The sequence below is a fragment of the Cyprinodon tularosa genome, unplaced genomic scaffold (genome assembly GCF_016077235.1).
Source record: "Cyprinodon tularosa strain WSP-4 unplaced genomic scaffold, ASM1607723v1 ctg3, whole genome shotgun sequence".
Lineage (NCBI taxonomy): Eukaryota > Metazoa > Chordata > Actinopteri > Cyprinodontiformes > Cyprinodontidae > Cyprinodon > Cyprinodon tularosa.
Genome location: NW_024039007.1, coordinates 1824647 through 1847359, shown reverse-complemented (window position 1 = coordinate 1847359; position 22713 = coordinate 1824647). Strand labels below are relative to the sequence as shown.

The 22713-nt window shown below is 37.6% G+C and overlaps 1 protein-coding gene across 1 annotated transcript in view; it reads left to right on the top strand.

Annotated features, from left to right (window-relative positions):
- The window catches only part of LOC119787539 (latent-transforming growth factor beta-binding protein 2-like), a 132656-nt gene extending 109943 nt beyond the window's left edge, over positions 1-22713 (top strand). The window contains exons 30-41 of the mRNA XM_038291457.1: positions 1373-1495; positions 2121-2240; positions 9951-10079; positions 13046-13180; positions 14831-15022; positions 15116-15187; positions 15348-15476; positions 16820-16960; positions 18038-18202; positions 18285-18530; positions 18721-18870; positions 21747-22713. Coding sequence (XP_038147385.1) covers positions 1373-1495; positions 2121-2240; positions 9951-10079; positions 13046-13180; positions 14831-15022; positions 15116-15187; positions 15348-15476; positions 16820-16960; positions 18038-18202; positions 18285-18530; positions 18721-18870; positions 21747-21922 — 1778 coding nt within the window. The 3' untranslated portion in view covers positions 21923-22713. The remainder of the gene's footprint in view (positions 1-1372; positions 1496-2120; positions 2241-9950; positions 10080-13045; positions 13181-14830; positions 15023-15115; positions 15188-15347; positions 15477-16819; positions 16961-18037; positions 18203-18284; positions 18531-18720; positions 18871-21746) is intronic.

The window sequence follows — 22713 nt, the reverse complement described above, 5'->3', positions numbered from 1 at the left end:
CATAGAAAGATGAGAGTTTAGGTGACATGTTTAAATCTTGGATGGAAAAGGACGTTCCAATAAGGCAATGACCCTTAACATACATCAACACAGATTTTTTTTGATGAATAAATCTGGATGACATTACACCTTTTTAAATATCTGGAATGGCCCTGACCTTAAATGTAAAAAATGCATGGACTAAACTTAAAAAAACTATTTTCTATAAAACCAGGCATTTTAAATTAGAACTATCACTTCTGCTAAGGGGACTGTTCAAATATCGGGCCAGAATTGATCCAGAAGTTGGCTGATAGCTTAAAAGTCTCTGACTTCTTTGCCACTCGCTGAAGGATATTTAACCAAATGTCAGAGTCGGTGTATATATGATTTACAACATGTGGATTGTGTTTCTGGTTTCTTACTTTGTTTCTAAACTTCAGTGAGGTTAATTATTGCATCATTCCAGCCTTAAGATGAATAGCTGAAATAAATCACCAATAATGAATATGAAATAATGCTGAAATAATCATCTTTAACTGAAAAAAAATGCATATATCAATTTATTTATATACCGTAGCACATTTAACAGCAAGGAATTTTTCCAATGCGCTGTACATAAAAACAAACAGAAAAAAAACAAAAAAGGAAGGAATGTAACCAAAAAAGAAGTAAGAGTTGAAAATTAATAAATACATAAATAAGACACAGAGGACCACACAATTATACAGTGTTAAATGCCAAAGAGTGAAAGTGGGTCTTTAGACTAGACTTAAAACACTCCACTGTGGAGGCTGTTAGTTTATGGAGGGGCAAAGTATTCCGAAGTCTGGGGCCAAATGCAGGTTTTACACCTTAGGCACAATTAGCTGAAGATTAGCTGAAGATGGCCCACAGACCTTAGAGCAGGTGTCGGACAGTAAATCTGGAGGAGGTCAGTAATGTATTGAGGAGCCATGCCATTCAAAGCTTTAAACACAAACAATAAAATCATAAAATCAACTCTAAAACGAACAGGGAGCCAGTGTAGAGATACAGGAGTTGGTGTAATGTGTTGATGTCTTCTGATCCCTGTTAAAAGACGAGTCGCTGCGTTTTGGACTAACTGCAGACGAGAAAGTGCTTGTTGGCTAATGCCGGAATGAAGTGCATTGTAGTAGTCCTGACAGCTAGAAATGAAAGAGAATAAAACCTGCTAAAAGAGGTTAAAAGATAAAAACAGTTTTACCTTAAATAAAAGACTGAAAAAAACAACTTTTTTAAATGCTTCTATTTGTTTGTCCAGTTTAGCTTATATATGAACACTGAAATCCAGTATACGCTCCAATATAAGAGTGTATATTGGATTACCTATTGTAATTTTTCCTTTCTCTTTTCTTTATTCCTACCATAGATGTGGATGAGTGCAGCAGAGAGGATGTGTGCATTCAAGGAGAGTGTCTGAACACTGCTGGCTCTTTCTTATGCTTATGTGAAGCCGGCTTCAAGTTCAGCACTGACTCAGCTGAGTGTGAAGGTAAGCTGACCTGAAGCTCTGCTGATGTCCAGTTGTAGTGGTCCCATCATAGTGGTTGCTGATCTCAAACTCTTCCCTGAACTTTCCTCTCAATGTGTAAACCAGTGTGTCAGTGTTAGCTGTTTGATGGTCATGCTACATTTGGGCTTAAGCGTAGTGCCATTGGCTAAGATTGATTATCTATCGCACATAAGGACTCCATTCCTGTGAAAGTGCCCAACATTGGCGTAGAGGCTTTCCTCCATGATCCCCAGGCTGAGAGTTTTGTATGGCTGAAGCTCTGACCTCCCACTCCCTTGAGGGAAGTATGAATGACCCCATTGTGAGCAGCAGGCATTTTTCCCTCTGGAACGTCTCCATTTAGCTCCTTCACAAGTTCTTTGGTGACTGTGAAAATATTGTTTTTGGCCATTTTTGTTGCCTGCTTCGGACAGCTACACCACAGACGTCCTGGCCAACTCCTGTTGAGCAGACATTACACTATGAGCGCACGAGCAGTAGGGGGAATACAACTATGTGTGTGGGGTGTGTGCATCTGTTTCTGACTCACAATGAAGCTAAATTTAGAGCCTTTTTTTGTGAGATTTTGAAAAATAATGTTTTCTGTTGTTTTTCTTTTATGCAGACCAGGATGAGTGTAAAGAGCTTGGAAGCTCAGTGTGTGGCACCTGGAGCTGTGAGAACACTATCGGTTCCTACCGGTGTTTCATGCAGTGCCAGCCTGGCATGCTTGATGGAGAGTGCGGTGAGTGATTAAATGATGTACAGTGCCTTACGAGAATGTTAAAACCCCTTGAACATTTTCACATTGTGTAACGTTACAACCACAAGCTCTTGTATTGGAATTTTATTTGATAGACTAGTATAAACTAGGGCATAATTATGAAGGGGAATGAAAATAAGGCATGCACTTACATGCTGTACAGCCCCACTTAGTTAATACTTTGTGTCTGCATTTTTTTTTAATTCCTCGTTTGCAAAGTGGCTCATAATCAATTAGACTGGATAAAGAATGTAAATCTAAAGCATCTCCATAGCATAAAACGACCCGCCCTAAATTAAGCGATACTCAATCTGCTTTCCTCTCAGCTGAAAAAAATGATCTTCTTCCAGGTGTTTGTAATGTCCCCTACTTGACTTTAGGCGGGGTTCGCGACCCCTATGGGGTCTGCATTGGGGTAGCGAAAGTTTTGGTTGATTAGACTTTTTTTATATTCCCCCCCTGCAATTTTTCCACTAATTGAAATGTCCTTAAATTCATATTAAAATTAATTCAACACACTGTATTAAACAGATAAATGGAAGCAGAAGATGTCATCAATGCACAAATTCAGTGACACACCAGAGCTCTTTCAAGCTGGGCACTGTTTCATTCACAGCACCTGTCCCATCAACAAGGAATTAGAATCAGAAATATTTTAATAATCCCAGGGAGAAATTTCATTACATGACCAGTTTGGTATAACACATTTTCATACAATATATATAATTAGGGGTCCCCGCTCCATCTCGCCATCAGTTTGTGGGTCCTTGGCCTTGAAAACGTTGAAGACCCCTGACTTAAGGCATATTGCAAGTGAAAGTACTTATGTGATTCTTTTTAGCATAGCTTATTGGTTGTGTCCTATCCAGAAGGGCCTGATTTGTATTATCTCATTAATAGATTCCCCTGGATGAGTTGTGTATCTCTGCAGCTCCTCCAGAGGTATAATTTGCTTCTTAGCAGCTTCATTGATTAATATCCTTGCCCAGTGTGTCAGTTTCTGTGAATGGTTGTAGGTTCATAACAGGGCTATACTCCATCCATATCCCAATTATTGATTAAAAAGTTGACAATTAGATAATCAACATGGTGGATAGCTGTCTTGTCTGCTTGATATTCCCCACAGCTTTGTTTCTGACATGTTTCTATGTTCTATAGTCTACTGTGTTGTTTGGTTGCTAGAAAAGACCCTAAGGCTCTCAGTTGTTTTGTGCATTACAATTAAATTATAGTAAGCTCAATAAACTACAGTAGACTCAATAAAGTTGAGTCTAAGTCTAAATGCAGGTAGAATTGTTTTAAACATAAATTACTACTGAAGGCAATTAATTTCAGTTAATTTTAGAACCTCCCACTGTGTATGAACAGTCCCTCTCTCCACATAGAAATGACATCAACAACATGGTGGAGACAAAAAATCTTTGATCTCTCCTTTCTAGTCTTCCCGTACACAGACACAATCCTGATTATAATGAAAACACTCTTAAAATGTGGAGCATACATACAATAGAGTCCCATCATGGAAACCTTAATGCGAGGTCAGAAACTGATTACAGTATCATATTTTTACCAATGGAGTTCATTTAGCACCAAGAGACAGAAGCTGAAGCCTGATCTTTCCTGGATTTAGCAAATATGCAGCATAGACTAACACACTCTTGGTACTCAACTGATGGAGTTTAGGAGGGAGGCCAAAAATATCTATTTTGGTGTCGTTTGACCAAACCTTGGTCTCATAGTTCTCGGGTTGAGTCTAATTTTCTCCCAGACGAACTTTAGATCTCTGCAGCTCATTCAGAGACACCACAGGCATGTTTTTGTAACATCAGAAAATGTGAAAATTTACTGAATATATGACTGAATTCATTGGTTGCACTGAAGACTGTTTAGAAATATTAGTAAACAGTAATAAAACCTGGCCGAAGACACCCTGCAGCATTTTACTTTGTTAAAGTAATGAGGTGTGAATTATTTGACCGTCTGCCTAATACAACCTGGATGCTGGTTGTGTTCTAAAGAAAATAAGCATCAAACACACCTAATACAGCTCTGACTCACAGTTTCAGTTGAAGATCTTGCTATATGACCTAGAGATTGCCCAACACCTCACTCAACAGCAGCTTGTTTCACCCCGCAATGGGGATATGTGGGAGATGCTGCCGTCATTTCAATAAAAATCCAAGGAGGGGAGCTCACTTACTTCATGGCTTTTTTGTCCGCTTGTAAAAATCAGCCGATATTTAAAAAGGGAGCAGACGCTGTAATTTGCTGTTTCTGCAAAGGCTGGTGTTACGCCTGCGAAGGGGACAGCGGTTGTCGTTGGCTCTGCTCCTTGCTCTCATTTAGATTTAGGCGCCATGACATAAAAAGGAAAAACAGAGTTGTTTTTTTTCCACCGCAAACGTCACCCGCAATTGTGCTATAATGAGGGCACACAAGCCCTCCATGATGCTGTGGTAATTGTTTTTAGTTTTTAGTCACACTCATAGTCATAACTTCCCTTAAGCTATGCCATGTTTTTAATAAGGCTTGCCTTAAAGAGGAAATTGTCTGCGGTTTTAATCTTGCCAACCTCCTAACCTCATAAATGTATAGGAATTAGTTACTTTAACATCTTTGCTAACTTTTGCAAATATTTTTCATCCAGGCTGTATGCTGATGATATACCAGATAAGCCCTGTTGCTGTTACCATAAGCAGATCATAAATATTTCAGTTAACTTGTCATCACTTTTGTCTTGTGAACAAAACATTTTATAAATTTTACGCCTTTGATATGATATATCCTTGGGGGGTTATAACCTATTTTTTAAAGTGTTTAAACCCAGTAGTGACTTTTTTTTTTTTTTTTAGAGTAGTTTTACTGGTAACTCATCATTTTTGGAAGTTTCAGGATTATGACGACATAATTTGCCAAAAGGGCCTCTTCAGACAACTGCACATAATTTCTGTCAGATATCATCCTGCAGTCCAACTCCCTTAAAGACGTTAAATTACCTCAGGTGAAGCCAGTCTATTATTGGTTTTGATGCATATTTGGATCAAGTGTGTTGGTTAAAAAGGAAAACCTTTGTCAACCTCACTGATTCTGCAGACAAATTAGGGCTCTGGATGGAAAACAGACAGGAATTTGGAGCCCTTCAGTTTTTTCACCTTAACATGAACTCTAGATGATTCTATATAAAAGTAACCACACATGATTTTGCCACATAATTTCTATTGGTCTGTGTGTGTACTTATTTATGTTACCTATTAAGGACTGTTTTTGACATATTTACTCACCTTCTGAGGACAGGACCTGTGGACTATAGAACATATAGGGACTTTAGAACAGGCCTTGTGGGGACCAAATGCTGGCCTTAATGTTGTGGACTCACATTTAAACAAGTCAGTTTAGAGAAACGGTGTGAATTAAATTTTGGTTAAGGTTAGGATTAAAATGGTAGTTGATGGTTAAGTTTGGCTTCATCTAGGTTTTATTTTACTGTTTTATAGAGGAAGAGGCTTTCGTCTTTTTTTCCCTTCTCCTTTCACAACGTGGAATACAGGAGATTTTTAAGCAAATGCATATGAAAAATAGTAAAAACCTGAAATTACAACTGCTCCCTCTGTGTTGCTGCCTCTCTGATCATTTTTTGATTGTCCATTAAATATATTGTAGAAATAAAAATCAGCTTTTTAGTCTGCCCTTGTTCTTTCTTACCTAGAGACACATTTGTCCTAGAGACACATTTTTCATGTGACCCTGTTGAAGCAGCAGACTGCATTCTCCTCCGTAGCACATCACTCATTCATATAAGTCAAGTGTGTGGCTGCAGGGAAATGTTTAAGACATGCAGGAGAGAGGATCTTGAGAATTGGGCTTTGGAATCACAGCCATGCAGGATTTTATGTTCCATCAAAGGTAGATAGTGTTTAAGTTCAAACTGCAGCACTACTACATCTCTACAAGTATTCCATTAAAGGAAATACCTCACCCAGTCCTCACCTACTGACATTTAAAAATAATTCCACTTCTTTCCTACACAGTATGGGAAAGTGTGGACTTTATTAATCTCATATTTGTGTATTTTCCTCGTTACTATACTTATATGGACACATGAACAATGATGTCCTTATAATTCCTATCCATTCTGAAATCAAACCACTACTGGATCCAGGAAGCAGGTTTTCCTGGGTCAGACTACAAGGATGCATGCTTGTTAACATCAGCTGTTCCCATCTCTGTTAAACTCCTCACCCTCTTTCCTCCTTCAGTTATTTTTCTTACAAAAAGTGTCCTTAAATAAATCTTTCTTTCATGAAAACAGTATTTTTATATTCATTTATATGTTTTTTCTGTTTGTTTGTTTTGCTCAAACCCATTAGTGCTGTGATTACCAAGCTTTTCTCATTATATGACACATCCAGATGGCTTGTCAAGCAATCCTTTCACTCAAATATTCAGATATAAAAACAATAAAGGCCATAAAGTTGCTGTGTTTTCAATGCTTGCATTCCTCCAGGGATGATAACATGATTGCATCTCATAGCAGCATATGGTTTACAGCAGATTTAGGTTCCGTTTTACACATGAATGAAATGCTGCCTCCAGACACTGATGAGTTTGTTTATTAGCTTTCCCTCTAAGACCTCCCAACTGGATGCCGGTAAGATTTCAACACTCACAACTCCAATTGAGTTCTGCACTATTTATGAAAATGCTTCATTAGCTCTTTACCAATAATTATACCCTAGACCAGGGGTCTGCAACCTGCGGCTCCAGAGCCACATACGGCTCTTTGGACCCCCTACAGCGGCTCCTAATAGTGGCTAAAATGTATATAAAGAGCTAAATAATGTACTAGTCTTAAATGTTTTCTTAAACACAAGATGGAAATAAACACAATATGGAAAAGAATGACATGAAAAGAACCAGAAGTATGTTTTTAGAAGAATTTTTCTTTGAATTAGCTTGGAATTTATGTGTTTATTATTATTTTAAAAGCTAAAAATACATAATTTGTTGGCAACTAATTTCCCATATGAGATATAAAAAAAAGGCTTAAAAAAAAAAAAGTCAGGTTATATTTTCAGGCTCTAAACAACTTTTACTTGGTCAGATTCGGGGCTAAATGGCTCTTTGGATATGAAAGGTTGCAGATCCCTGCCCTAGACTCTACATCAGGAATATTTCTCCAAATGTTTTCTCAGCTTCACTTCAATTCTCAAGCAAGCATGCAAATCAAGTGTACTGAAGGTTTTTGGTCAAGTATGTGTCTGTTCATGCCTCATATTCGAATCTTATAAGCAGTGTAGACCACAGTTTTATTCTAGAAATGTTGGTCTTTAGTATTTCCTGTGTGAAGTTCTTCAATCAACAAAGACAATTTTGTCTCTGCAGTTTTATTAGCTTGTGAGAGCCCCTGTCTGTGACCCCTGAGGTATGTAAGAGGCATTTCCAAGTGAGAACAGAAACTCTGGCTCAGGATTAACTCTCCCCAGAGCTCTGCAAAGACAGTTGTCTGTTCTGCAGGAGAAGACAGGGCTTTGGCTGTGTGCACCGTTCAAATCGAACAAGTTGTGGTTTCTCTGGGCCTCTTTCTATCTTTCCTCAACTGACACAGCATTTATTCAGAGGCAAAATAAAGATTTATTTAGACAGGACAGTGCTTTGTAAAGGTATCCTTAACCCCCAAAGTTTTAATAAATTTGTTTCTGAAAAATGTGACCTGCATCTGGTTTATCCCTGATCTGAGATTTTTATTCATCACAGGTTCAAGAATTTTGCGGAGCGGTTTTTAAACAGGGTTGGGGAATACAGTAAATCAAGATCCAAGATTTTGAAAGTCTGATTGTTGCTGTTCAGTAACCGCAGCAAAAGCCTGATGAGGTGGGGGTTACGGTCTCTGGGAAAAAGAAATGGTTTGGTGGATGAAGTTAAGAAGAAAACATGTTGGAGGCTTCATCCTTTAGCAGGGAAATAGTCTCAAATAAGTTGTGAGGGGTTGGAGGTAAATCCAGCTGTTTAGAGCATAATCTCGCTCTAAATCCGACTCCTCTTCTGTCAGCAGGGGGTCAAAGGGAGCTTTTTCGGGTTTTATAATTAATGTATAATTTTCATATTACTTTTATTTTCAATATTTTTTAACTCTATTTGGAGCACTTTAGGATACTTATTTAGTGTGCAACTAAAAACATTAAATATTATGCTAATTATTTTCCTTTTATTATCATTATCGTTAATAAATCCAACTCAATGGTTTAGAACCTCATCTTTTCGATGACCAATTTCAACCAATTTCCAATCTCCTGTGTGAACGTCTTAACTTAACACCTATATACAAAGATTCCACGCACAATCTTTGTTTATAGACTGCAGCACCCCAACTTGTTCCATGAGTTGATTTCTTTTTCCTCAAACAAGCACTCCTTATTTAGATTATTTAAAGTGCAAGCCCTTGATGATGTTCTACAGATTTGCCACATTAAAGGGACTGAAAGCACTAAGAACACAAATGCAACACATTTCATTTTCCTGTTTGTAAAGTGTTTTGGAGCCCATTTCAAAGCTTTTAATTTTTTACTTCACAGGATTACTCACTACTCTGAGTAAGCCTATCACACAAAGTACCATTAAACTAAACTTGTTGTAAAGAATCCTGAGGAAATTCAAGCATATGAATACTTTCTGAGGTAGTTTATTGTGTGTAAAGAACAGGGAGCATTTTCTCTATCAAATAGTTCATTTAAAACTTAAATTGACTTGATGTTTTACCCTAATTTAATTTTGCTAAGATAAGGAAAAAACTGAAACCTGAAAATGTATGCCACTCTGCTTGGCAAGTTATGAACAGACAAACCGAAATCAGTGGCATGCCTGACTGAGCAGAGGACAAATTCATGTGACAAAAGTGTGAACAATAAACTCTCTGATTGCTTTTTAAACAATTATAATCAACCTCATCCTACTGCCGTATCGGCCTTTGGCCTCCATCCGGCTGCAGGAGATGCCAAGAAATACTAAATCATGTATGTAAGAAATTGCTAACAAATGTTGCCTTTAAACAGCACTTGGTGGGGAATCAGCAGATCTGTGAGAAGGTCCAATGTTAACAGCTTCGACAAGCCTCCTTCACACTGACAAATAGCATGTACTTCTTCACATTTATTAAACTTGCTTTAGGATTTACCGCCGTACAATGTGCCTGACATCTGCCAGAGTTTCTAAAAAACACCTTCAGCTCTCAGAAGATATTTTATTTTTTAACAATTTCATCATTTTAGAAAATGTATTGATAAGTTTGGACTCAATATCTGCCAAAAAACTGTCGAAACACGCCCTGATGCCAGATTTGAAGTCTATTTTTCCCCAAGCAGCTTGTAAAACATCTGGATGCTGGCTGGAAGTTCTCACTCCTTCGCCACAATGAAGAACATTAACTTCCTGCTTCCCAGATCCACACTCTGTTTGTTGGCTGCAAATTGAATATTTCAAGGAAAATGATGAACTGCAAAGGAATGACCCCATCCGTACATTGTTTCTGATATTTTACAAAGGCAGTGATGTGCTGTTATATTGTGGTCTGATTGGCAGTTTGCATGTGGTGTATTTATTTTGGAGAGCGGAGGTCTATGTTCACGGAAGCTGCTTTAATGTCTGCCCTGCAGATTGAGAATATCAATATTAATCTTGTGCTCACCACTCTTTCAGATATTGATGAATGCGCAAATGAGACCATCTGTGGGAATCATGGCGTCTGCGAGAACACAGACGGTTCCTTCCGCTGCCACTGTTACCAAGGCTACACCAACCCATCGGATGATATTACTAGATGTGTGGGTATGTATCTGCCAAGGATTAAATAATCCAGTGTTTAAGAACTCAAAACACATCTGAGGTGGAGCTTTCTGAATAAGAATGTTGAGAATAAGGTAGACCTACCTCTAAGATTGTATCACCTTTAACTTTGCTCAAAAAAACGAGACATTATTTGTGCTATAAGTGGAAGGTTTGTCCATATTTATGACAACCTACATCTGGATTTTATAGCTGAAAAAAAAGCCAAATATTCTCAAAGGGCAAAATGTTATATTACAGAGGGTGCCCTGTAAAATTGTTTGCAGAAAGCCAGTGCTGATTTTGGCTTAGGTGAAAGAAAAATTTATAAATACTTCACTGCCAGCTTGGCTAAGTAAAGGAATTCTGAGGGGGTAAACCTTATTTTTGTTTGTAAACTTCAATGAGGGTAGCTATTGCATCATTCCAGTCTTAAGATTAATAGCTGAAATAAATAACCAATAATAACAATGGAATAATGCTGCAGACAAATTCCACCTTCTTTAACTTATTACTTAAAGTATTATAAATGTATTAAAGACTAAAACAAGGAGAAAGAGAAGATAAGGTAGCATTCAGTAAGGAAGCAAGCAGACATTTATTGTTTTGATATAAAACTTTTTATATTCTTTATCCTTTTCCCCATACTTAAATACACTTGGAAAATATTTAACCCAAATTCTAAGCTTTTCTAGAGTTTTTCCTTACTGTTCTGAAACAATTTAAAGAAAATGTTCCTTTATTAAATAATTCTTTCAAATTGAATTTGTTTATTTTTCAATGCAAACTATAGGAATGTGGAAAATACCAGCAGATTGTTGACAAGCCGAAACCCAAATCATTTAAATCCTACAGCTCATCTGAGATGAAGATGAAGAGACATTGTATTCCTCTAGGTTTGATAAAAGGTGTCTGCTTATTTTAAAATTAGCAGGATTTTAACTGTGTGATTTTATTACTGAACGTGCATCAATCTACTGTCTTTAACAATCTGCATTATCATTTATTGACTACTCCTCCAGGTAGATGTTTTTTTTAAAGTTTAAGGAATTCCTTTCCAGGTTAGGACCTTGAGCTGTCTTTTGATTAAAATAAGTGAAGTCAAACATTTCTCTATATGTACTGTACAACTCACTACATCTGCTGTCTGTGACTGAGAAATTGCACTAATGAGTGCAACATGGTGCATGTATTCCCTTCTGCTGGATTGACACAGAGATTTTATTCTGATCGACAAAGATTTATTGCGGCCTGCATTGTGAATCCAGAGCATGTCTCAAAAAAATAGCTAAAGCTTTGCGAATTTCCCTTATGTGTTCTATAAAGACCATCATTTCTCCCAGTTACTAACCAGAGTTGTGTATTAGATAAACGGTCATTAGAAAAACATTAAAATCTAAATATTTTGGGAAAAGGGTATAAAAAAAGGGGTGTGGTTGAACATTTCTGTTTACCACTGTGTAAAACTATGTGTATATTTCCTAGGACACAAAATTTAGAGCTTATTTTGAGATTCCATTGGAATTTTTGTTATTTCTGTATAAATATGAGCTCAAATGCCATATGTTGTTGCACAAACCCTGAAAAAAATAAACAAAAATAATCTTCTACTCACTCATTTATTGTCTTGGAAAAATGATCCAGTATTTCTATAAGTGCCAGAACTGTTGGCAGTATGTTCTCTGACACCTTGTAATAATTACTGAAAGTAAATGTTTCCAGTAACTGTTGATCAGTCATGCCAGTCATTTTGAAAGAGCTATTAAACAAACACTTACCTAAATATCTATGACAGCAGTTGAATGCTGTCATAGCTCCTCACATGATGGGTATAAATTGATCTTTTGCAGATTTAGAACCGGTTTTAACTGAACATATTTTCCGATCCACATTTTTATGTGGATGCAGGATTTAATTGCAAGATGATACATAAATAAAACCATGACATATCAATAAGAATGACATCTAGATTTAAGGTGGAATATTAAGGCGGGTTTCGTAACAGAAAGGGAACACTCCTTACTCGATGCTGGCTGTAGTAGGAATCAGACCTGGGCTAAAGGAGGGCATCCAGGGTCGGTGGCGCTGGTTGCTAGAAAAACAGAGTGAGGAATTCTTCTCAGGATGTGAATGAAAAAGAAAAATACTTATCTGCCAAGAATAGCCATGGCACTGATTTTTAACTGAGTATGGGGAGGATAAGTAATATGAGAAAGAGCAAACAGCAATACTATGGTTACATTTTAGAGCAATAATACATTTATAATCACTGTAAACTGAGTGGAAACTAGTAAGATACACTCTAGTGTTTTAATAAAGGTGGCCTTTTTCAAATCTATTTTACTACAAACTTTTGTTTTTTGTTAAAATGTAAAAAAAATCTAAATAAAGAAGTGAATTAAATTTAAACTGGAAGTAAAATGATGTATTTTGCTCCCTTTGCTCAGATAGACTTAATCCATTGCAGCAAATTATGTCCAAAACTCACTGCAGGTTTATTAGAAAAAAATTATGTAAAACGGTATCATAATGAGCAAAAAATTAAATACATCAGAAAGATCAGAGATGAGGTTTTGCTAATATTTTATGCTTTAAATACCTTATAGAGCAGTGTTCAGTCTATCATTTGCACAGTACAAATCTTCAATTTTGTACTGTGCAACATTTCCCAACCACTCTCTATTTTTTATTATTGCAAAGTAGCCAGACTCTATTGCAACCTTTCATATTGGGCTTAAGGATTTTTTGCTTTCAAAGTTGCTCTTTGGATTTCTGCCACCTTTTCATTTTCTCTGTAGTTTCTGATTATACCAAGATCTTGTTCACTCTGTACTGCCAAGTGTTTTACTAAGTTGTCTGCTGCATGTAGACACAGCGCCGCTGTTATTTATACTGTGACTGTATGCCAATAAAGTTTACTACATGTCTGAAACTTTGCTGATCCTGACCTCCTGTCCTGCCTTTTTCAGACCTGAACGAGTGCGAGATGAGCTCGCCGCTGTGCGGGGAGGCCTTGTGTGAGAATTTTGACGGAAGCTTCCTGTGCATCTGCCCCAACGACAATGAGGAATTTGATCCTGAAACCAGGCAGTGCCGCTCTATGGGTACATGAGCAGTGCGAGCAGTCAGAGGACTTAATTCTCCATCCTATCGTTGGGAGACGGGGTTTTCCCTGATTTAATGAGCCGTCTCTTATTATCCAAACAAGGCTGACGAGGAGGACATAGCCTTCTCTGTAACTGTGCTTCAGACCTGTCTGGATCCATTTGTTTTAAGGGCTGTGACTGATTTTAGGTAGTTCACCTACAATTTTTGCATTAACCTAATCCCTGAGATAAATACTGAAGAAAGTCCTAAAGTGGAGCCAAGGAAAAAATCTGCAGACCTGGTACATTTATGGAGAAGACAAACAAAGATAAGATTTACTTCAAAGCAGCAACAGCTTAAAACACTTTTTATTTCTTTTTTTCTGAATTGTCCTAAATCACTGAGGTAGAATATATGTTATATTTTTATTTCAAAATTAAAGATAAAGACTTTTAACCAATAGAAATACAGACTGTATACCCAATATTGGGCGTACATTATTGAGTGGCGCGCCCATAGTCGTGATGTTTTTTCTCCTTCTTGGCCACTAAATCCCGTTTATGCCTCTCTGTACACTTTTGCCACATTCCTCTGTTTGCTTTTGACGTGTGTGAATCAATCATGTGAGTCTGAATTGGTGTGTTGACTCACATGCCAGTGTTTCCATTGGGCTAAGCCAGCAGCTTAGGAGTGAAATGCCTGAGCCCATCACTGTGGACAAATGAGCAGCGAGAGGAACACAGAGCCTGCTGATGGATGCAGGGAGAAAGCAGCAGCTGTTTACACCTATTACAGTGTGATGATGCTTAACTTAAAGTATTTGTCCCTTTTAAGATTCCTTCTTTTTTTGAGTTTTTGGTCGCAATTAATATTTTGGATCCGCAAACTAGTTTTAATTTTAGACAAAGGGAACTTGAGTAACTTTCAAATGTACTTTTCAAGTGATGATTTTTTTAATAAGAAGCAATGTATAGAAATACAAGCTCGTCCCTTTGTAAAATAATTCGCTAGCCAGCACTTTTTAATTGGCTTTATGCTCTCTTGGAGTATTATTGGTCAGCCATTTGTTCACTGCAAAAAAATTCAAATCTAAGTAAGTCATTTCTTTCTGAAAATGTGTTGGGTTTTTTTTTTCTAGAATTGAGCAGGTAGGTGAGACACTTTGCCAATGGAACAAGACAATTTATATTTAAAATAAGAGAAAAGAATAGCTTATTTCAATATCTAATTATCTTATTTTAAGGGTAAAAATTCTCATTAAGTTGGCACATCATCTGATTTTCCTACTCAAATTAAGGATATTTTAAGTCGTTTTTACTCCTTTCAGAACGTTTTTGCAGTGCTCCATGATTTGTGCATTTTTTCTTCATACAATAGTATTCTTTGTAGAAAAATATCCCAAAATCCCTAATAACTAAATCAAATGATCCAGACAGATTGGTTTAAAAGTTTTCTATCTAAAGAAACGTTCCAGGGAGCCAGAGTGAAAATAGCAATAATAATTGTGTTTCGTATTCTTTCTTTTCTGTAATTAAATTTCTGTAATATGAGACATGTAATATAAGACAACACTGCAAAAAAAATAGGAAACCTTGTTTTTACAATACCTCATTTTTGAAAAATGCGCTCTCTTCCTAATAAAAAAATGTTTCTTTGGTTATTTACAGTTGTTGATGGTTCTAAACCAGTCTTTACATCCACTGCTGAAGAGAGGAAGGACTGCTATTATAACCTGAAAGATCCCAACCTCTGCAACAACGTCTTGTCTCACAACGTCACCAAGCAGGAGTGCTGCTGTACAGTCGGCGCCGGCTGGGGGGACAACTGTGAGATTCACACCTGTCCTCTTGTAGGACAAGGTAAAGGCACCAGGCTCACTCTGGATTATGATATAGCAAAATAGATGTTTTTAATTTTCATTCACCAGTGAGTGAATTTTATAATTTTTTCAGATGATTACAACCAGCTGTGTCCTCATGGCAGTGGATTATTAGCTTCCTCAGTAGAACATCTGCATTTCAGAGGTAAACACATTGAAGATGAATCTTCAAAAACAGGAAATGCAATCTTACGTCATGTCTTATCATACATTATGTCTTTTTAAAAGAAAGCATAGTTTTGTGTTAAAGCAGCCAAGCTGTGTATTTATATTGACTCCACTGCATGGATCTATTTCTCCTCCAGATGCAAATGAATGTGAGATGTTTGGACCTGAGATTTGCAAGAATGGAGACTGCTCCAATTATTTTGCAGGATATACTTGCTACTGTCCTTCTGGGTATTTCTACGACAAAGTCAGACTAGAGTGTGTTGGTAAGAATGTACATTTTCTTACATAAAAATCTCAGGTATATTGCAATTTTATCATTCTTTTATTAGCTGATGTTGTGCGAGCACCACTAGAACAGTTCTTAAAAATGTTTGAGAAAATTATGTCTCCCTCTTGGTGAGTCAACGGTTTAGATTAAAATTGTTGAGTATCAAAATAACAATGTGGAACAAAATTTAATTTAAAAGAAATTGCTACTCAGAAAATAAACAGATATGAATGACTACAGTTATAATATTGTCTGCAGACATGTTTTTCTAGATTTTAAACAGCTACATTTTTAAATCTTCTTAAATTTTGGTCTAACTGAAGGTAACTGAAGGTTGGAGTCAATGCATATAAATAATAAATATATAATATAAAATAATAAAAGTGTTTAGCAAAATCACATTTGCAAGTTGACCTTGATGTCTTTCATGAGATTTAAGTGTTTATCCTGATCAGAATTCTCTCCAATCTGTCTTTTCTGTGTTTTTATGAAAAATGTATATGCTTTAGCTTTGCTAGATGGTGGAGGGGCCAATACACTGCACAAAAATATAAATCTAAATTAACAATTTTTTCTTAAAGTGCATTTTTTTAATTGAGGAGATAAGTGACACATTTGGCCAATGGAACAAGACATTTACATTAAAATAAGAAAAGTCTTATTATTTCAAGTGTATATTATCTATTATATAATTTTAAGAGAAAAAATATGCATTCCATTAGCAAATAATCTAATTTATCTATTTAAATTAAATTAAGGGCAAATACACTTAATTTAAGAAATATAGATTGTTTTTGCAGTGCATTGAATAAAAAGTATTGAAAATAATCCCATTTCCCTTTTCTACGGTCTGAGCATCCTTTTCTTTCTTTCTTTCTTTCTTTCTTTCTTTCTTTCTTTCTTTCTTTCTTTCTTTCTTTCTTTCTTTCTTTCTTTCTTTCTTTCTTTCTTTCTTTCTTTCTTTCTTTCTTTCTTTCTTTCTTTCTTTCTTTCTTTCTTTCTTTCTTTCTTTCTTTCTTTCTTTCTTTCTTTCTTCCTTCCTTCCTTCTTATTTTTCCTTTTGTTCTCCTTTTTTAGTTATTTTTATTCTGTGAAAATGATAAATTATTATAAATCAATTACTTTCTTTTATCCTGTGATTAAACGTGTGCAGCACAATGAAACAAAGAGCTCTAATCTATCCAGTCCTTTCTCTGTTATTTTGTTAATAGGACCCTCACACTAAATACAAGCCCAACCCTAGTTAGTCTTTATTTATTTCAGAATGAATACTCATATATACACCTGTTTTAAATTTCCCCTGATGGAGTTGTGCTTTTCTTTTTTGTATTCTTTCAGATTACGATGAATGCGGATTACAGAACCCTTGTGAAAATGGAGTGTGTATGAACACAGCAGGATCGTTCAACTGTTTCTGCAGCCCCCCATTAGTCTTGGACAACACACGGCAACGCTGTGTAACTCACAACACAACAGACGGTCAGACACTTAGAAATATGCAGTACTTTTGATATGTTTGATTCTTTATTATTTTGAATATAAATTGTATGTGGAGTATAACTCACCCTATTGTAAGAGTCTAACCATGCCCTAGGACAAATTAAAAGAAAAAAACTCTAAAGTGTTTTGTTGCCAAGAAACAATGAGGTGTGGGGATGAGTGTGAACTTGCCAGCTAGCTTAATTTGACATATTAGATCATTTAAAGTTATCAGAGGGACTCTAGTAGCATGTCTTTTTGAGGTGCAGGATTCTTCCCACCCCTATCCAGCAGTTGTAAGGCCCTGCTGGCTCAAAGTGGTGATTTAGGCTGCATTCACACCATGTTTATGGAAGTAAAAATGATAGTGTTTATGGATGACTTTGACTCTTTAATTACTTTTCCAACTGGAACCACTACATTAACAGTGCAATCTTTTCAAGAAGATCAGGAAAAAAGCCTGCTCTCTGCATTATCATCCATCAGGGTTGTTGTTTTATCTTCTCGCTTCTGTGAGCAGGATGCAGAATAGCGGCCTATGTTGAGTATTAATGACATAAAGGTTGGATGAATGCGATCTGGTCTTTCAAACACGTATACGTTTCAGATTCAGTAATATCGGATCTGTGTTGTTGAGACTTACATGAAAACAACAGATACAGGTCGCATATTGGCAAAAAAAAATCTGGTTTGGGTAACTTCAGGCTGCAGTGTGAACGTAGCCTTCGTGATGCCAGAAGCTGGTGTTGCAGAGGCAGGGCTATGATGATGTAAGCACATACATATCATTTGAACTAAAGGAAAATTTCAGCTACAAAGGCCAGCATTTGACCTTAAGAGGAAGTCAGATGTCTTCTTGAGGAGATCTCTAGACAAATATTGCAGAACGGAACAAGTTTACATGAAATGTAAAAAATCAGTACAACTTACATTACTATAGTACCCTAAGGAACAGTTTGTAAAGAGTATTTTTTTTAAAGGAGATTTTTGGGGTGAGTTATACTTTAAAAAATGTCCCTATTAAAGTGGTAAAATGGCAACAGTATTTCCCCTTCCTTTCTCTTAAATACGCTATAGATTCTCCTGGGGATGTTCATGTGGATATTTGTTGGCGTCGACTCGAGGGAGACAACATGTGCGCAGACCCGATGCATGGGCGCAGAACCACATTCACTGAATGCTGCTGTCTGTACGGACTTGCATGGAGTGGTCAGTGTGCACTTTGCCCCGGGAAAGAAACTGGTGAGAAGCAGAATTACATCAGACTATGGTTCCCTCCTAAATGTTAGCTAGTTGTAACAAATTCTCACTTTTCGTCTTACAGTTGACTATGCTTCAATGTGCAACATCCGGATAGAAGGAACGGATAGTCTTCGAGAGCGGATAGGATATGACTACGGCGAAGGCCCAGAGGTTCCTCCCTACTGGGATAACTATGGTGGTGGAATTCCTGAAAGTGTTCCCATATTTCCTGACAGCGACTACAACATGCCCGAACCACCCTTTCGTGTCCCTGTCCTACGACCAGGTGGGAACCAGCCCCAACCATTGGATCCCTATACAGGTAGAGGTAAGTGTAAACCAAAGGCTTTAGCCAAGGTTCTGGCTGAAGATGTTAATTCTTCTTTTAGATCAAAACAGCTCAGGTTCACAAATTAGCAGGCAATTAGCAGAAAGCAAGCTTTAACTTAGCTGTTCCTAAAACTGGACTCACTGAATTATATAAAGTCTGTTTAATATGAACTTATTGGTCTAAACAGAGCGCTACCAGAGCTTTGAGGGCCTCCGGGCAGAGGAATGTGGGATCCTGAACGGATGTGAAAACGGACGCTGCGTTCGTTTTCGAGAGGGATACACCTGCGACTGCTTCGATGGTTATGAACTTAACCTGGATAAGATGGCCTGCATAGGTACGTTCATCCCCAATTATTTTAGAACGCATAAGGCTTTAAATCACTTCAATGGGGGGGGCAGCCTGTCATGATCGGTTTAGAGATAAACCCACATGCAGAACACCACTGAGACTTGGTAAAAGGTTTAACAGAGTTTATTAAAGTTTCACACAAACAAGACAAGATTCAGGTTCTGGTCCGGGCAGGATTCTCTGGCGTCTGCAGAGACGGATAGTTGGTTAGCTGGGTATGCAGATAAGTTCAATGGGTTTTCAGATATTTCAGTGGATACCTTGAAGAGGTCCAGGTTTGCTCTGAGAGAGGGAACCGGTTGGGTCCAGAGACTGTTGGTTCAGCAGAGTGCTTAGGCAGCAGCAGCGTCTTACTTCTGACTTCCAGTGAACAGACCTTGGTTGAAGTGATTAGCTCTTTCCCAAGAGCAGCGGGTGGATTCCAGAATGTAGTCTTCAGGTTTGGCTCTCTAGGGCAGGCAGGCAGATTCAGGTTAAGCTCATCCAGAGCTTCTCTTGAGAGACTGGTTTCCTAGGAGCGAGAAGATAGAGGCAATTAGAAATAAGGTTTCTCTAGGAAGATAACTATTAGTAAATTCAGAGGCTCAGGTTCGCTAGCCAAACTTGGCTAACACTGCGGCGTCGAAGCAAGGTCTTTCAGCTGCTTATAAAGGCCGGCCTCCTGATGAGCGTCAGCTGTGCTGGAGGGCTCCAGCCCAGGAGGATCCACAGCGCACTCTGCTGGAGAAGGTGGAGAATCTCCAGATCCCAACACAGCCTAGTGGTTACTGTAGGACATAGAGCTTGGAATCCTGAGGTTCAGAGTTCAAGACCCACTCCCACAGACTGCTACTCTGGGTCTCTGAGCAAGACCCTTAACCCCACACTGCTCCCCGGGTGCCCCATGATGGCAGCCCACTGCTGCCCAACTGGATGGGTAAAATGCAGAGATAAATTTCTCCAATGTGAATTCAGTAAAGTAAATTCAATTATTATTATGAATCTCAAGTAACACAGAATAAGAGCCTCTGACCCCAATCAGTATGTCTCAAAAGCCTTTAACACAGTCTTTAAGTTTGAACTCTGCAAAGTTATATTTTAGGATCGTTTCTGAATCCTTTCTTTTATCTACTGTAGCTCAAGGACAAACTATAACAATCTTGCATTAGATTAAGCTTTATGTAAGAGTAATGAAAGCAGTGTGCTCCTTAAAACCATTGGGCATTTCGCTTTAGTTAGAAATTCCCAGGTCTCCCTCAGCCAGGAGTGAGGAGGCCTTGAATCTTAGCCACACATATATCATATGTGATATTCTATATTTTTGAATATATTCTGTTTGTTTTAGAAGAAAGGGAGACTGTTTTGCAGTCATGTAATGCCATGATTGCAGCCTTGTGTCTCCATATGGGCTTATCGGTTTCAAGGCCAGCCGTCTTCCCATGCAGAGTGACTGAACTCTCAGGAAACATGTGGGAGCTGTGCAACCTGTGCCATGCCTCGTTTTATAAATATCACCCCTTGCATTTTCCCTGGCAGGAAATGACGTAAACAGAACGGGGGTCATTTGAGAATGAATGCTCGGAAAAGATAATCAGATCTTCCAAAAATGTCAAAGAGAAACAACTGAGGTTAAAAAGGAGCTGACACAGCTTGTGTGTTTTAACTGTTTTAATTTCAGATTAAGTATTGAGTTCTCAGATAGATAGATAGATAGATAGATAGATAGATAGATAGATAGATAGATAGATAGATAGATAGATAGATAGATAGATAGATAGATAGATAGATAGATAGATAGATAGATCTTAAAATAATTGATCATAATACAAGTTTGACTTAGTGATCTGACTGTGATTTAAGTCCCAAAGACATGATTTTATAGAGAAGCAGTTTGCTCAAACAAAAGCAACATACCTTTATAAACATGTCTTTGCAAGCTTTTCACATTGAGAAAACCGTATTTTTGCCAATTCTTCTTTTGAATAAAACCTCAGGCTTAATGGAAGACATCTGTACATATCAAATTTAGAGTCTCTCTTGTGATTTATGCTTGGATTAAGCATTAGGATTAAGTTTGCAATTTGAATAGACCACACAACAGATGAATTTCTTTGAACTTTCTAAATGGTTCTTTTGTAGCGCTGGCTGTATGTTTAGGAAAGCTCTGCCCAAATCATAAAAGGATTTCTTTCCGCATCACCCTGTATTTACCTCCATCCATCACTCAATCAACTGTGCACCTCTAAACAAAAGCATCCCCACAGCATGACGCTGCCATCATCAGATTTAAGAGTGAGATTAATTTTTCCAAATGACTTCTGGTGGTTTGGCATGTGGTGCATTTATAGCAAATTTCATTTTTATCTTCTTTGATCAAAGCATCTTCATCAACTTTGCTCTTGGCAAACTTCAAAATGGCTTCCTATGGTTGTGTCTCAACAATAACTTCCCTGTTATTACTTTTTGATTATAAAAAAAACTGTTTATTATACGAGGTGCATGATTTATAGCTCCTCCTAAGTGAACATTGGCCTCTTAAGAGCTTTTTAGATTTCACAACACCAAAATATAACCCCACTGAAAGCATCAAGCTACATTTTTGTTGCATTTGGTTCATTTGGAAGTTATTATTTAGGTTAACAGCTTAGTGGTCACCATCTGCTTGAGTCTTTTGCTTTTGAGAAATTCAGTATAACAGGAAATGCTCAAATCACAGGAAAAAGGAAGGAAGGAAGGGAGGAATTAAAGAAAGCAGACCAACGAGTAGGAAATATAAATTATGTTAGCTCTAACACCCATGAGGCCACTCAGCAGCAGATGTGCTGCTGGCAGCTGTTGAATCACCCTGCTCACTGGCTTGTTATGTCTCCTTCTTCCCTGCAGACATCAACGAATGTGAGGACATCAGTGACAAGGTCCCGTTGTGTCAGAACGGCCAGTGCATCAACACAGAGGGGTCCTACAAGTGCACCTGCCTGCCGGGCTTTGTGGCTTCCGCCAAGCCACACAAATGCATCCCTGCCATCCCAGAGTCCTCGCTCAGGGAGGCAGAAAAGTGAAACAGAAACAGACTTTTCCTGCTTTCTAAAAACCACCATCCCTGTGCTCTTTCCCCTGAGAGCCTGGCACTAAACCTCCAACAGCAACACTGTTCGTCCAAGCTTTTTTCCTCTCATGCTCCTCGCAGACACAAGCATACCAACGTTTTTTCTTAGACCTCCCCCCATTACACATTCAAAAAAATAACAGGAACTGTGCAGTGAATGTATTACATGGAATTAATTGTTCAACGTATATCAATTTGCCATAAAGGGATTGTCTTTGGGACTATTTTTATATATATATATATATATATTCAGTGACCCCAGGCAAATTGATCTGCTTATATATTTTCCACAATATTTTATCTGTCAATTAACTTTTCTTGAAGTTTTTTTATTTATTTTATTTACAAGAAAGGCCTCTGAAAAATATAAAGCATTCAGTTTCAGAGGTTAGACTTGATTCCTCTCAATTTTTCGCAAAGACGCTTTGAGGAGTTGAATAATTTGTCATTTATCATCTATTTGAGTCGACAAACATCAGAATGTTTCTTACCAATGGTTTTCTTAAGGATTCAAGCTAAAGTTTGAAGGATGTCTGGACCTAGCAGCCAAACTTTCACATTAAAAGCTTTGGCATTGCACAAGCTTTGACAGACTCTACGTGTATATGAGGTTCTGTAAGATGTTCAGGAAATGGAGCAGTAAGTGGGCTGTTTGGGGCCATTTGAGAAAGAAATTCTTTCCCTAATCTCCTATTTGTTTCTTTAATAGTATTGGTCTGTTTTATGCCTTAATTTGAAAAAAAA